At 42.5% G+C, this 13,918-nt stretch overlaps 2 protein-coding genes across 3 annotated transcripts; both read right to left on the bottom strand.

Annotated features, from left to right (window-relative positions):
• Window positions 1-198: 198 nt before the first annotated feature.
• CCDC62 (coiled-coil domain containing 62) lies at window positions 199-5,164 on the bottom strand. Of its 2 annotated transcripts, XM_086761745.1 has the most exons (7): window positions 4,897-5,164; window positions 4,483-4,675; window positions 3,741-3,896; window positions 2,437-2,608; window positions 2,248-2,350; window positions 1,257-1,340; window positions 199-293 (listed from the first exon to the last, which is right to left on the bottom strand). In XM_086761745.1, the coding sequence occupies exons 1-3, from the start codon at window positions 5,002-5,004 to the stop codon at window positions 3,781-3,783; spliced, it is 417 nt and encodes a 138-aa protein (XP_086617871.1). In that variant the 5' UTR covers window positions 5,005-5,164; the 3' UTR covers window positions 199-293; window positions 1,257-1,340; window positions 2,248-2,350; window positions 2,437-2,608; window positions 3,741-3,780. The 2 variants fall into 2 exon arrangements, with proteins under 2 accessions (XP_086617871.1, XP_086617872.1); XM_086761746.1 differs by lacking the exons at window positions 199-293; window positions 2,248-2,350 and having other exon boundaries at window positions 1,326-1,340.
• Window positions 5,165-5,947: 783 nt separating this feature from the next.
• Window positions 5,948-13,871, bottom strand: DENR (density regulated re-initiation and release factor). Its single transcript, XM_086761747.1, has 8 exons — window positions 13,680-13,871; window positions 12,573-12,687; window positions 11,526-11,545; window positions 11,145-11,229; window positions 10,399-10,482; window positions 8,213-8,329; window positions 6,991-7,130; window positions 5,948-6,226 (listed from the first exon to the last, which is right to left on the bottom strand). Exons 2-8 carry the CDS (start codon window positions 12,676-12,678, stop codon window positions 6,182-6,184), a joined length of 597 nt encoding a protein of 198 aa, XP_086617873.1. The 5' UTR covers window positions 12,679-12,687; window positions 13,680-13,871; the 3' UTR covers window positions 5,948-6,181.
• Window positions 13,872-13,918: the final 47 nt, after the last annotated feature.

Genomic DNA, 13,918 nt, shown 5'->3' with positions numbered 1-13,918 from the left:
GAAAACTTGATAGCTGAGCAGCAAATCCCAAATGGGTAGAGCAGCCCTCCCTTACCAAAGGATATCTGCTCTACCTGCACTGCCCAGGTTGAATTTGTTCCTTCTCCCCTAAAAACCACTTAAGGACAAGACAAAAAGTGAAAGTTTTCAGGATTCAGCCTCAAAAGAGATTTGGGGGGGGAATCACTTTACCTCCTTTTTTGTGCCACCTTTTCATGCTTTTGACTTAACTCCTGAGAGTTCTCCAAACTGACACAAAGAAATCGCAAGTCACGCTGCTGTTTTACGTAGATCTGTTTAAGGACAGTAATGCGCATTAGTGAAAGTCTGGCGTGCAGGAGCATCGTCATAAGGTACTGAGACATTGCTTGTCCTCCTAATGTTTTTATAAACCAATGTCCTCAAAATGTTTTTATAAACCAATACCTGTAGTCAAACTATTGCCAAAGCCTTGCAAGTCTAAGGAGACATCTCTGCACGTATTTAGGAAAATAATGCTTTGTAGCAATAAACAGTATTTCTGTTAGAAGATTGCAGTGGTCCTCTAAAATGGAACCACACTGAACCATAAATACAGTATCGCTACTGTTATTTGATATTTACTACAGGTTGTTATTACGTTGTTCAAAAGTTATGCAGAATTACAGGACACAGAATGATGACCGTGGTATTCGGCTTTCGCTGCAGGGGATTTTTTGTAAAGCTAATGTAGAAGATAACACACTGATCAACTATTTGAAATAAAAAAATTGATCATGCCTCGAGAACCTCAAATGAGCGCAGGTTTTAAGTCTCCCTCAAAAACCAGACCTTTCAGTACACCATGCCCCTTCACACCGCCTGAGTTCACCTTGGGCGTGCATGTGAGGCAGCCCGCCCCACTCCCGATGCCTTTCCCGTGACTTCTGGAGCCCAGCGCTCTCTGGTCGTACACACACACTGACCAGCGCTTATCTCCCCAGGGTGCCCCCACTTCACTGCTACGAGAGTGATATTTACTCACTGTAGGACCGAGTAAATACAATTCTACAACAAAGGCTAAAATCACATGGATTTGTACCGTGGGTTTTTAATTAAAAATAAAAAAAAAGTATCAACTTTCTATAGGGATCCCAGCAAGGCAGAAACAGCTAATTTGATTTTTTTTCTTAGTTAAGAACAGCTAGATCTAACATTTTAATACTGTTCCATGCAGGTCTGATGTTATTGAAAAATGCCTTCATAATCCCAGAGTAGAAACACTACTAGGGTTGTACCTGTCGCAAACTTGATAGTTCCTGGTCAGTCCAGGCTTGTTTAGGCTTTGCACATTGAAGAAGTTGATCTCTTTGCTTTCTCAACTGTTTTAAAACATACACAATTTTAAAAATTACTTAAAGTGAACAGGCACAAAGCAAGTATATTTGTTAATGCGTATGTCTGTAGCAGTAGAAACAGGTACCTCACCAAAACAACAGCATTTTCCTAAGGTCAAAAGGATCTGTTTCCTCTCCAAATAAAAAGTGCAACAAAAACCATAAGACAACGAAGCAGATCAAGTATTTTCCTCGGACTTTTCACCAGCACCTAGCTTTATTTTACTAGCAGCAATATTCTGCTTCACTGACTGATTTATTTTACTTCTTCATGCTAACATTCTTCCACGGAAAGGAAATCCATTAATTAATTCTAATTCATGCCTCGTACAGGGAAGTGCTGGGAAATACTTCCCATTACTATTGTTTTTAAAGTAGTGAGACATGGAATCAATACTCAGCAAAGGTAATGGTAGACAAAAACCGAGAGGCAAGTAAATCACCTCACAGCAGAGGACATCTTTGGTCACCTTATCTTTCAAGGTGTGTATTTCTTGTCTGTAAGAATACTGCAGCAACCATCAGCCTGCCTTTCTTGCCCAAAACCAAAGCAAAGATTATCAACAGACAGTAAGCTGCAGTTTACCAAATCCTGCACATTAAACCAGTTTAAACCAAAACATGAGTTAAAGAAAAGCAAAAGAAAAAGTGAATTTGTAAATATACACATTGGTGAACTTTGTGCTTTTACAGGATTTTATAAACCGTCCCTGCAGAAGCCCTAGATTTTGCTTTCATAGGAGAACAACACACAAAGGTATATACCTTTATTAAACTGCGAGCAAGGTAGGTAAGAAGTTGCCTCCTTCACAGATATTGGGGAACTGTTGTTGCCTAGAAGTCTCTGAGCTGTTGAAAGCCAAGGCATGAAAAGCCAACTGCCCACACTTACCAGTAAGGGCGAGCTCATTCCTCAAGCAGTCATTTTCCTGTCTGAGATGAATGACTTCTTCCTGCTGCTTATTTTTTTCCTTTCATCTTTTCAGAGAGGTCATCTTTAACACAAAACGTAGTATTTTCCAGAATGAAAAGGAATCATGCTGGTCTACACCTAAGTTAGGTGCCCAGTAAAAACATTTACCTCTCAGCTGATCTGTTTCAAGTGTTAGTTCTTTCAGTCTCAGTATGAGCTCTTGCTTTTCTTTGTTGAAACTGAATTCCTCTGTCTTTGCTGCACACAATGCACTTCTCAGCTTCTTGAATTTAGATGTAAGCTCAGTAATGTGATCAGTTGTTTCAAGTATAGCCTTGTCCTGAAATACGAAACAGAATGTATTCTTGATTATTGTTTTATCTTACATATGGATTTTGACAAAACAACAGCACATCTTATTGCAGTTGTTACAGCTGTTTCACAGATTTTTCTTCTGAGCTCTCGAGGAAAAAAAAACCCCAAAATCAAAGCCAGGAAACAAGCTCGTTTATGAAAATAAACCATTTATTCTTTGTTGACCACTTTTCCCTTCTCAAGCAAGCCTAAGAATTAAACAGCAGTGAGATCAATGGGGACTAACCCACTGCATGCAGTCACCAGTAACTGCACTGCAGTTGGACCACATTTAGTGCCTGACGAGACAACAGATGTTACCTTCAGCTTAAGCATAGTAATAATCTCCCGTTCCCTCGCTTGCAGCTGGCCTGTTTTAGCAGACAGTTCCAAAACTGACCAGTAAACGTGTGCACAACTTTATTTAAACATCATGAACAGCAATGTGAGATTCTGAGCAAGCTGTGAGGATCTGGAGAAAAGAGGACTGCAGGAAAAATTGTTCCCCAATTCATTACAACCACGCTTCCTTGCAATCAAGGGTCTTCGTAACCTGCATGTCTTAAGTCAAGCTGATGAGACAGATGAAGATGCAGACTACTATACTTTATTGCATATAGGGGAAAAATTATCCCAATAAACACATCATTGCCACATCACTTAAAGAAAATCTAGAACGGCTGAATATAAATTATTTTCATATCCTTAAACCAGGTTTAGAATGTTACAACTTTGATTACTGTGGTAGACTGTAAATAAAATCTGATGGAACTTTATAACCAAGTACCACTACTGTTCTGGGGGCAGCACTGCCTTTTGCAGTCACGGTGCCGGACATTTTTGGAGGTAAGTTGGTTCTGAGCAGTGTTCCCCCAAATGAAGCAAACAGCAAACCCCAAGTCCTAGCTTAGGAAAGCTTTTTTTGCCTTTTTTTTTTCTGGCTTTTTTTTTCCCCCAACAAATCAGAACTACACCTTAATCTAACATTATTCTTCTAAAAGACAAATGCAACTCGGGAGCCTTAATGTGAAATATTTCTTCACCACTGAAAGTCACAACTGCCACTGGCATTCTGTACATGCATGGACTGCAGAATCACACCGTTACTCAACTCCTACCTCCAGTGCCTGACACTGAGCAGTTTGATCTGTTAGTTCTTCAGACAGCTCTTTGACCTTCTGTGGTGTATTTTCCAATGTCATTCTGCTGAGACGCTACAAACTTTAACCTTTCAGTCAGTGATTTTATAATTGCATTTCTCTTGTTCAGCTCATCTGAAAAGAAGGAAGACAAAGGCACCTGTGAGAAAACAGCTCCGATACCACCACACAATCTTTTAAATCTCAGAAATTATTTAATCCAGTGTTTTTAAATCATGTGATTTAGAAGTGGATGCTCGTGTTGCATACTCTGAAGCAGGATTCCCCAGCTACCCGGGTCAGAGGGAATACGAACTCTGTGGTGACCTCTGTCCTACGGTTTGTCAAACAAGACCGTTCACAGCTGCCGGGTGCTCAGCCGCTTGGCTTGCGGGTGATGTCAGAGCTGTGCAGCAGAATCTCAGGGCTCTGCAGCGCATCAGCGTGTTTGCAAATTGTTCACTTCCCCCACATTTACTTAATCAGACTTTTTTTTTTTTAAGAATCCACAGAAGCAATTTACATATTCAAACGAGAAAGAGCTATCTGATTATCGTACCTCCTTCAAGACCAGACTGCTTCAGTTTTGATCCCAGAAAGAAGACACGCATATTTAAGGCTGAAGGGCTCCTTATATGATGAAAAACTGTTATTGAGGGATGTAAGCACACAAACATACTTAAAAGGCCAGGGTCTTATTCTTTATACACACAATACTTACTCTCTAATAAGTTGCATCGTTCTGCTAATGTCAGTATTTTTTGCCAATCATCTTCCCAAGCTAGAAGCTGTCTCTGATGCACTGCAATTGTCTCATTGAGTTCTTTATCACCATCTTCCAGCTCTCCCATTAAAAGCTGGAGTTCTCGCCTCTGCTTCTGAACGGTGCTGTTCTCAGGGCTCGGGCTAAGTTCCTATAGAACGTAACACGTGGAGCACATTTCAACATAAAGAAGCAGCAACACATTCTCCGATAATAAAGTCAAGGTTTTCAGTTCAAATATTTTTATATTATTAACAGAGACCATTCCAAAAAGTGCTTGTGGTCCCACCTGTGGTCCTTGACCAAAATCATTAGTGGGACAAGGAGTAATTTCAGGTAACAGAGCGCTGTTAACTTACTTACATTCTTTACCTGGGGCAAAGCAGCAGGCAGTGGCGAGGACCTCACAGCGGACTGGGGAGCAGAGCGGTAGCGGGCAATAGCGGACACCAGGATATTTATGCTCATCACCTTCAGCATGGAGCTGCCTCTGATTTAAGCACTGCACGCCCGCCGGGACCGCTGCTGACCCAGCGCAACAACAAACGCCGGCCGTTGGGAGCTGACCGCGCCGTGGGCAGAGCCCTGCGGCCTCCCACGCCTCAGCAGGGCCCCGAGGCGCCACCTGCTTGGGCGAGGCCTCCATGTCCCATCCCATCCTTTACTCCGCGTCCCCCGAACCCACTGGTGCCTCTGCCGTGACATCGCAGTGCCACCCCGGCCCTGCCAGCCGTTGGGTGGCGGCGGGCACACAGAAGCTCCGCCCCCTCACAGCGGCAGGGCTGCGTGTTCGAGTCCCGCACCTACCTGAGGCTGGAGCTGCGGGGAAAAACGTGAGAATTAATAATATTTGTAACAGGAGACGAGTCAGAACCTGACTGCGTGTTACAGGCAACTACCCCTGCCCAGGTTTTAAAGAGAAAAACTACAGTGAAATGGTTCTCTCCTTAGATGCACCATTCTCAACTAAACCCCTTCAAACGAGCGGTACGTACACTAAAAGCAAAAAGCCACTAAAATCGCCTCACCTAGAAGACCGGCAGGGCTAGGAGGTTGTTTGGAATTAGAAAACAGGCGAAGTGTTTCAGACATATTCACTTATTCCTCAGCGTTTCCACTTAATAGAATCAAATAGTTCAGCTGGAAGGGACCTACAACAATCGTCTAGTCCAACTGCCTGACCACCTCAGGATTCGTTTTCCTTTAGCTGTCCACAAACCTTTAGAATGTTTGTCCCATTCTGATTTCTAAGGTTTTATGCAGCTAAATCAGAGGTACGAGTTTCTACACAGCAGCCCAGGCCTTATTCACTGATATTCAGCAGAAAGGACAGCAGATGAAAAATAAGCTTTTAATGACTTAAATTGTTATTTTCCTGTAGGAGTGTTAGAGGAAAGTAGCTGTAAAGAAAACAGAAACTGTATTCAGTGAGGAACAGTAATTTTATTTAAATCTACTTCATGCATAAGCATGATAGAACCCCAGTTTAACTTTGGCAAATATCACAACAAAAAAAACCAAGCAGCCTATACAGAACAGTGAAAATGCCAAGGATACGGGTTCTCCGCAGTTTCACTGCGGAGTAAATGGATTTAGAAGCCTCACTTTGGCTACATCATTTATAACCATATATTTAAATAAAAGTAGTCTTTCACTATCATTTCTTGACTTCTCCAAGATCTTCAATGCTATCATCATCCACCTAGGAAAAAAAAAAGAAGGCCAAAACACAGCATATCAGGTGTATGTTCTTCTTACATGTCTCATTCAATATTCACCACCGTACACGTAACAAAGAGTGGCAGCGGTACACAGCACCATCCGAGATTCCCCACTATAGATTCTACGCGAGCGACATGTGCCTACAGGACACAGCTGAGCCTACGGGGCTCTGAATAAAGACAAGCCTACAGAGTTATTTCTGAGAGAACTACACTCAGAAAACACCAGAACAAGGGAGAGTCAAAGAGACCACTTGCGATTACAGCAGCGCACTGAAACCTCTCAACCATCAACATTTCAGTCCAACCCAAAGTTAGGTAAATTCTTGTGAAGCACAAGTGGTTTTGTTTCTGGTTTTGGGTTTTTTTGGGGGGGTTGTTTGGTTGGCTGGTTTTAATTTTGCAATATTTTATGAGATTTTGAAAAATAGCATGGCAATATAATAATACTGAGGCATTCACCATTAAGAAATGTCACAAAGAAACCGCAGATATTTGACAGCTGGATGGAGTGACAGCACATCCTGTTTAGGGAGTTAACGTTTCTTGGACAACAGAAGCAACATTTGACTTGAAGTTTAATCTCTCCTTAACCTAGTCACTCATAGGCAGGAATCCAGCAACCGGTCTTTTATTTTTGCACAACAATCTGTGCTGCCAAAGATTAAACCCTTTTTCAAAATCACTGGACAGTCACAGGCTATTGTGGAAAACCAGAGTTCTGACAGAAGAAAGGGTTTATTACCTCAGGCCACTTCTCCTGGATTACATCGATAATGTCATCTGTAAAATCCCCCTGAATGATGATTTCATCTTCTCCCGTTACTGAGGCACCGCAGGAAAATTTCTGAGCAAAAAACCTTTGTGCTTCCTTAAGATCGATTTCTGTTGATGGAAAAATGGACAGTTTAAGTACGGTCATTTCATACAAGTATTTTTCTCAAGTCTCAAACCAAAATCTTGTTTTAACTGTTGAAAAAACTAATGGCAGTTTACAGTTAAAGCTTTGCTTTCAATGAGAACTGCAGCAAAAGTCTGTTGTTTACATACAAAACAACTGACTCTACAAATCTAGCAAACGCTTCAAGGCAACAACCACCCAATGTCCTCTACACGTTCTGTTTCCGCAGGTCAACACTACACGCACTCACTAGAAAAGCACATGCAGAACTGTTTAAAAAGCCCCTGCAGTTCTAAGTAACTTCCAGTTACTGAACAAGTCTTCCCATAGAAGTGCTTCAGTATTTTCCTTTCAGAAACATGTCCCAACAATTTTTGAGATTGGCCTCCAGAAAAGATACGTATCCAGTTCAGACCAAGCTAGTGCATATTACTGATCCCTCACAAGAAAACTGCCGATGCTCTCACGCAGGAAACATGTAACATACCTTGTTAACACAACCAAGGTTCAAACTTACCATTTTAACAGAATTTCTGATCAATGTGTGAAGTTAGATGTTATGCACACCAAGTGGCTGTTCGCAGCTGAACCAAAGCTACGTAGGGCAGCACTATTAATGCACTTTGGTAATGATCTGACTGGCATACGACAAAGGCGGTTAAAGCCTTACTTCATCAGTCTCAAGAACAGGTAAAAATAATTGTCAGTAATACATTTACAATTTTCATGAAATAAGCATCTTTCTGAAAACAAACATGTTTATAATTAAAGACAGTAGATTTATCTGAAGTCTAACAAGTGGACTGCTATGGGAAGCCCCATTTCAAAAAAACCTGTCACCTCATTTGTTGCAAACACTGTGGAAATTAAGCACTCGAATAATTTATCACTGAGGGAAGTCAGTGTACCTTCGGCACGCTTTGGAACTGCTAAAAGCACCTTGGGACTTTCACTTCGCACAGATGGAAGCAAATCACTCAATGGAATACCATCAGAGGAAATATCATGAGGTTAAAGGCAAGCACACCTAAACCCAACAAAAACCACATAACAAAAGTCAACTCACCAAACGTTGCAAGGCCACATACTCTTGTGACATATTTTTTCTTCGCTCTAGGAATTTTAGCTATTGTAACTTTCTGTGGCACAGTCTTCTTTTTCTGTTTTATCTGACCTCTTCCACCTTTAGAACAGAGTATAACATTACATAATTAGTTAAATGATGTCACATTTAATAAAAGAAAAAAAAAAACATATGAGGTTAGATTTCATCCCTATAAACAAATAAACTGTTATTTCCCCATCTGTGTTGGTAAACAAAAACATATTTTGCATGGTTTCACATTCAGTTTTTTTAGTTAAAGAAAGGTCCCATGTCAAAGCTCAATATTACAAGAAATAACAATATATGCATGTCAAATGTGTGTTCAAGCACAGCTTGCAGAGCAGAACCCCCCTACAATTATCAAAAAAGTATTTTTCCCCACACTTCAGTAATCACTGCACTCGCTCTACATTCAACCTCTCTTTCAGGAACTGTTCTTTGGTTGCGCTCCTGGGAACTAAACGTTATTTTAACATTTTTCATTAGTTTAACATCCTTACGGTTTGCATCTGAGGCAAAGCAACTTACTGACGCCCATTTCCTGAGGCCATGAGGCCGTGCCTTCTCAGGCTGCTGGGTTAAACAGCAGATTAAGTTCTAGATGCCCGTGCATGACCGCAGGATGAACCATATGCCTGTACACGAGCTAGCAGAAAACACCACGTCTCTGATACAGAAGCCAGCTACAGCAGTTGTCTACCAAACTTCCACGTGACTTAACATCTTTTTTCTTGCTGTTTCTAGACCAACCTGAGGGAATGGTTCACACGTCATGCATTTATTAGTCTGAGTAATGCATGCAAAAAGACACATATGCCACTCATTAGGATTCTCCAAGCCAGATTAAGATCTCCGCTAACTTTGCGTACACTCATCAGGTTACTTCAGGGTAACCAAAGTTTCACGTTCTCAAGACTCCTTAGCGTGAAAACCTGAAGAATTTATGACAAGCAGACTAATCCCTTGTGACGACTTCTTTTTCTAATATGCAGCACTTGCAATCCTACATGACTATAAATTGATATCCGGTAATTTAAGACAGTATATTTCTGTTTTAAAATTTCTTCAGTAAATTTCTGCAGTACCTTAGTAAGTTTTTGCTTGGTTTTCCTCACCCTCTCTCTTACAGTCAATCTTACATCATTGTACTTAACACTACACCATAAGTTTTCATGAAGCTTTAGATTCTAGCAGAAAAATCCCCAAATTTTTTAAACATTATTATTTTAGAACCAAAAGCCAGACTGAAAACTAACCATACCCCCCCACACAATAAGTTAAAGAACATGTCCTGAAGTCTCTGGGAAAAGCATCCAAGCTACAGAACATAAATCACTGCTGTCACTACACATAGCCTACTGACAAGGTAAACATAACTGGTTACCAAGACGCAAAAATAAAACATCTGCAGTGATATGTGGCTATTAACCATAATTTCTGATACACTACAGACACAACTGACACTCCACAGGCAAATGCGTATTAATAACCCCAGCATCCTGATTTACGGTGGAAAGTATGTTAATTAATTAAACAGGAAGAACTCCAGTGACAGAAGAGAAAAGTGCACTGAAATTGTTTCGTATGTATCTTCCAAAGTTGTTTTTTGAAAACGTTTTCCATTAGTATTGCTGGGAAGAGACATAGCTGTTCATGGAGACACAGCTGATAGTGTTAAAGGCATAAAACCAAATCGTGCTGCGTGAATGCAGAGGATGGGTGGAAGGAAAAAAGGCAAAAGCAGTGTCACAAGGCATTCACAGAGGAAAGCAGTCTTTGTCCTACTCTGCAAGCCACCTACACACTGCTGTTAAACAGGGCAGAAATAAGTATTCCGGGAGGCATGCCAGCTGACTTGAGGCTGAGAAGAATTACTCCCTGAATAAGTGCAATAGCAATGACAGGAACAACGAAACACACGATGCAGGTCATCTTTCACTTGCTATTGCTACTACCCAACTCTTTCATCAGCATATATCACCACACTAACTCTGCTGCCACTGGAAGAAAGATATTCAGTGCAGAGTCAAAGCGTAGCTAACAACCACACTGCAAGGAATCCGTGCCATAGTCCAGACCAGCAGGCGAGAAAGGGATGCCCCAAACTGCTCATAAATCAGTACTGCAATCAACTACTTAGACCTTGCCTCTCTTTTGCTTCTTCTTCTCCTCCTCTTCTCCCACAGTTCCTTGGCCTTCTCCAGCTCCAGCTTCCTGTTTAGGTGAATTTTCTTAAATACATCAGAAAGGAGCGAGGAGAAGAAAGAGAACAAAATTAGCGGCCAGACAACCACAGCCTTACAGGAACAGGAAGTAAGGTACAACGCTATTTTGCTAAACCCATAAACTCTTTGCTTGAGTGCAGCAGCCCCTTGACTGATGCACGTTACACCCTCATCATAGTACTTATGCAAATCAGACTTCAGAAAAGCGTTAGCTCAAAAATACAGCTACAATTCCAACCCAGTCTCTTCACATAATTTCCACAGAGAGACAAAAATTAACGACAGTGTTAATACTGAAGTTCCAAATGCAAATCAATGCGTTCTCTATTCCCAATGACCTTTCCCGCAGCCACCCACAGTAGACTGTGCAGACATGAAATCCGACAAACTCACTGATGGGAAACAAGAACATGGATGACTGGTTACAGTAGGAACTTTAAGAAACCTCAAACATTATTACTGAAACCATACATTGTTTATTTAGTCTTTTCTGACGTTACCAAACATATTTTCACAGCATCTAAAAGCACGGTAGACTCCTAAGAGAATAATAAAACCTTCACACTTGATACAGCAGCAAAAGGGAAGAGACGAGAGCTGGACAAGCTCAAAGATTTGTGAATATGTCTAAGGGCACGTATCAGCTAGAAAATAGAAAAGATTCTTACCTACTGTAAGTTTTGCAAACTCATCTGGAAAATTCTTTTCTAACCATTGTCTGCATTTAGTCACATCAGGCATGTATTCGCAGTACTAGAGAAGAAAGATCATATGAATGTTGTTAGCAGAGTAACTACAAAATACATCACAAATACACCAAAATGTATTTGCTGTTCAGCTCAGCCATTTCTCCTTAAGATGACTGAACACAAATACTAATACTAGTGCATAAGAAACCTCATGTCATCCTAAAGATGACAGTGGCTGAAGCACAGAACTGCCACAATTAAGAAAAGCCAGAAAAGATCAGAAAAGATCATCATAGTTAAGAATCATGGGACAAAGAGAAGAAACTTGGGACGACAAAAAAAAAAAAAAAATTAACTCACCTCTGTTGGCAACGAACAGACTGGAGAAAGAATGGAGGAGAAAAATAAAAAAAAAAAAAGAAAAAGAATAGATTACAAAAATAAGTTCTCCACGTACAGCCTTAGCATTAAATTCAAAATGGTATTTTAAAGTTAGAGATGACTTCTTATATGACATAACTTCTGGTTATAACCACACATTGACTGAAAAAGATTACTTTATTGACACAGTTCCACATTTTATATTTTCTCTCATTAGTAATTTGCTCACACACTCTGGATTGGGATAAAACTATCACAGCAAGAGCAGCCAGTCAGTAAAGGAAGGAAAGGCGACGCCTACAGCTTTGGGAAAAGTTAACAGAACAAAACACCAGCTCTACCTGAGGGAAATGATATACCTAACAAATCACCAGGTGACATGGTTGGCTTTCCAAGAGCTGCCAATGTCCAGAAGAGGGGCTCAGCCCCAGAACAAACCCAAACCAGCTGTGCAGACTTTCACTCACAACAGAGATTCTTTCCCAATCCCCTGCAACTGTATTCAAGCCCAAAGCAAAATAACATACCTATCTAAAAAACATTCCTGTCAAGATATTTAATTCCCTTTAAATTTCATCTACGTAACTACAAATATAATGAGTAAAGAATAATTCCAAACACAGTGCAACAATTACTTTTATGAATTCTGACTTTATTTCTTATTGTCATACTACTGCTCAGAGACCTTTTCTGTGCCAAAGGCTTTGGTGGCTTTCTGCAGGAAGAGCTCTCTGCTCAGCAGATCACAATCTGAGCACCACTCCCACTTCTTTTACACACAGAAAGCTGTTAGTACCTCCGTCTCTCAGAGGGAAGACCCTTACGTTTCACCAAAAATACTTCAGATAAAGTACACAACACAAGCTATTTCAGAACAATAATCAGAAAGGTCAAGCTGACCGCGGCCTAGCTTCTCAACAGAAGCTGCCCAGAAGAAAATCTCCAATTCTCTCATTTTTTCAGCTAGACTGCCCTCACAAACAGCACATTGTAAGACTCATGTACAACTGCCCCTCCAGCACTTGCCTCCGCAGTAGAGGACCCGAAGAGGATAGTCGGCATCTGACCTGGCACCGCTCCTTAAGTCTCCTCTGCAGTCAGGGACCACAGGCTCAGCTACATCTGTGGCCATGTCACCAGCCTGGAGGTCACAGAACGAAAGAATCACGACCTAGGTTCTGGGTTAAAGTTATTCACATCTTTCTCAACTCAACAAGAATCCCAGAGACTCACGAATCTCAGAGAAAACAGGTACAGTGGTAAGAAGAGGAGGAGAGATCAGGGAACAAAAAATAGGAGTCAAGAAATAATGAAAAAATATGGAGAAAATGGCTGCAAAAGACGCGAAGCAGTATGGGATTCTGGCAAATAAAGGCAAAAACCCCAAAGTGCCACAAAATGCAGTGTAAAATAAAGACTTGTGAGAATATCACATGAAATTACAGAACATACTGGGTTAAGTAAAAAATGAAGTATGACATTAAATCAGTGCCATATGAACAGTAAGTGCACTCACATCATACCAGCAAAGAAAAAAAGGTCAATAAAGCCAGCATCTGAAGAGTTACAATCTGATCCTAGGACGCTGGCAAAAAAAAAAACCCAAGCACCACAAAACAAGCAAACCAAACTGAACCCAGTAATACATTAAATAATGGTTTACGCAGACACGCTTTCGGCCAAGGGGCTTAGAAAACAGGAGTAAACAGGGGAGGGGTCTGCAAAGCATGAGAACCCCCCCCCCCCCCCCCCAGGATCACGGGAGCAAGCAGGAAACGCGTGCAGAAGGCTCGGGGCCAGGATGCTGCACAACCCGGGCAGCGAGAAGAGCTGAGGGACAAGGCCAGGGCGGCAGAGGCGGGGTGGGGGGGGACGACGACAGCGGGGGAAGGGTGTTTGAGGGTCACGGCGCGGGGGGAAGAAGGCTGGAGACCCCCAAAGGGAGGGAGGGCGCTGGGTAGGACGGGGGTAAAAGCGAGGGAAGGTCGGGGGGAGGGAGAGGAACGGAGCTGGGCGAAAGATGCTGGTGGGGGTAAAGGCCGGGGGGGAGGCGCCGGGACGGGGGGGGCGGCGGAGCGCGGCTCCAGCAGAAAGGGGCGGGAAAGCCCAGGGACGGCAGCAGCGTGGCGTTACCGGGAAGGCCCCTCAGGCCGCGGCGGCGGGGCGACGGCAGCGGCGGCTCCGGCTCCTCCTTCTCCGACGACGGCGGCGGCCCGCACACACCGCGCGGCACGTGCGCCCGCCCCCGCCGTCTCGCGAGAGCCGCCGGAGACCCCGCGGCCCGACAGGCAGGAGCGCGGCGGCGCGTGGTTTGAGCCCGCCGGCTCGCCGTACCGGGGAGGGGCGGGCAGGCGCCCCAGCTGCAGGCGTCC

The sequence above is a fragment of the Chlamydotis macqueenii genome, chromosome 17, assembly GCF_036417535.1.
Source record: "Chlamydotis macqueenii isolate bChlMac1 chromosome 17, bChlMac1.mat, whole genome shotgun sequence".
NCBI lineage: Eukaryota > Metazoa > Chordata > Aves > Otidiformes > Otididae > Chlamydotis > Chlamydotis macqueenii.
The sequence above is the reverse complement of the archived record's forward strand: the minus strand, read 5'-3'. Positions and strand labels throughout refer to the sequence as shown.

Excerpts from the sequence above, each read along its gene's own strand:
- CCDC62 (XM_086761745.1), bottom strand. The coding sequence starts at position 5,004 with ATGCTGAAGGTGATGAGCATAAATATCCTGGTGTCCGCTATTGCCCGC. Across the intron at positions 4,676-4,896 it reads TGCCTGCTGCTTTGCCCCAG|GAACTTAGCCCGAGCCCTGA; the intron begins GTAAAGAATGTA and ends TACGTTCTATAG. Across the intron at positions 3,897-4,482 it reads ACGATGCAACTTATTAGAGA|ATGAGCTGAACAAGAGAAAT; the intron begins GTAAGTATTGTG and ends CCTTCTTTTCAG.
- DENR (XM_086761747.1), bottom strand. The coding sequence starts at position 12,678 with ATGGCCACAGATGTAGCTGAGCCTGTGGTCCCTGACTGCAGAGGAGAC. Across the intron at positions 11,546-12,572 it reads TCGGGTCCTCTACTGCGGAG|TCTGTTCGTTGCCAACAGAG; the intron begins GCAAGTGCTGGA and ends TTCTTTCTCCAG. Across the intron at positions 7,131-8,212 it reads ATGTGGCCTTGCAACGTTTG|AAATCGATCTTAAGGAAGCA; the intron begins GTGAGTTGACTT and ends TTCCATCAACAG.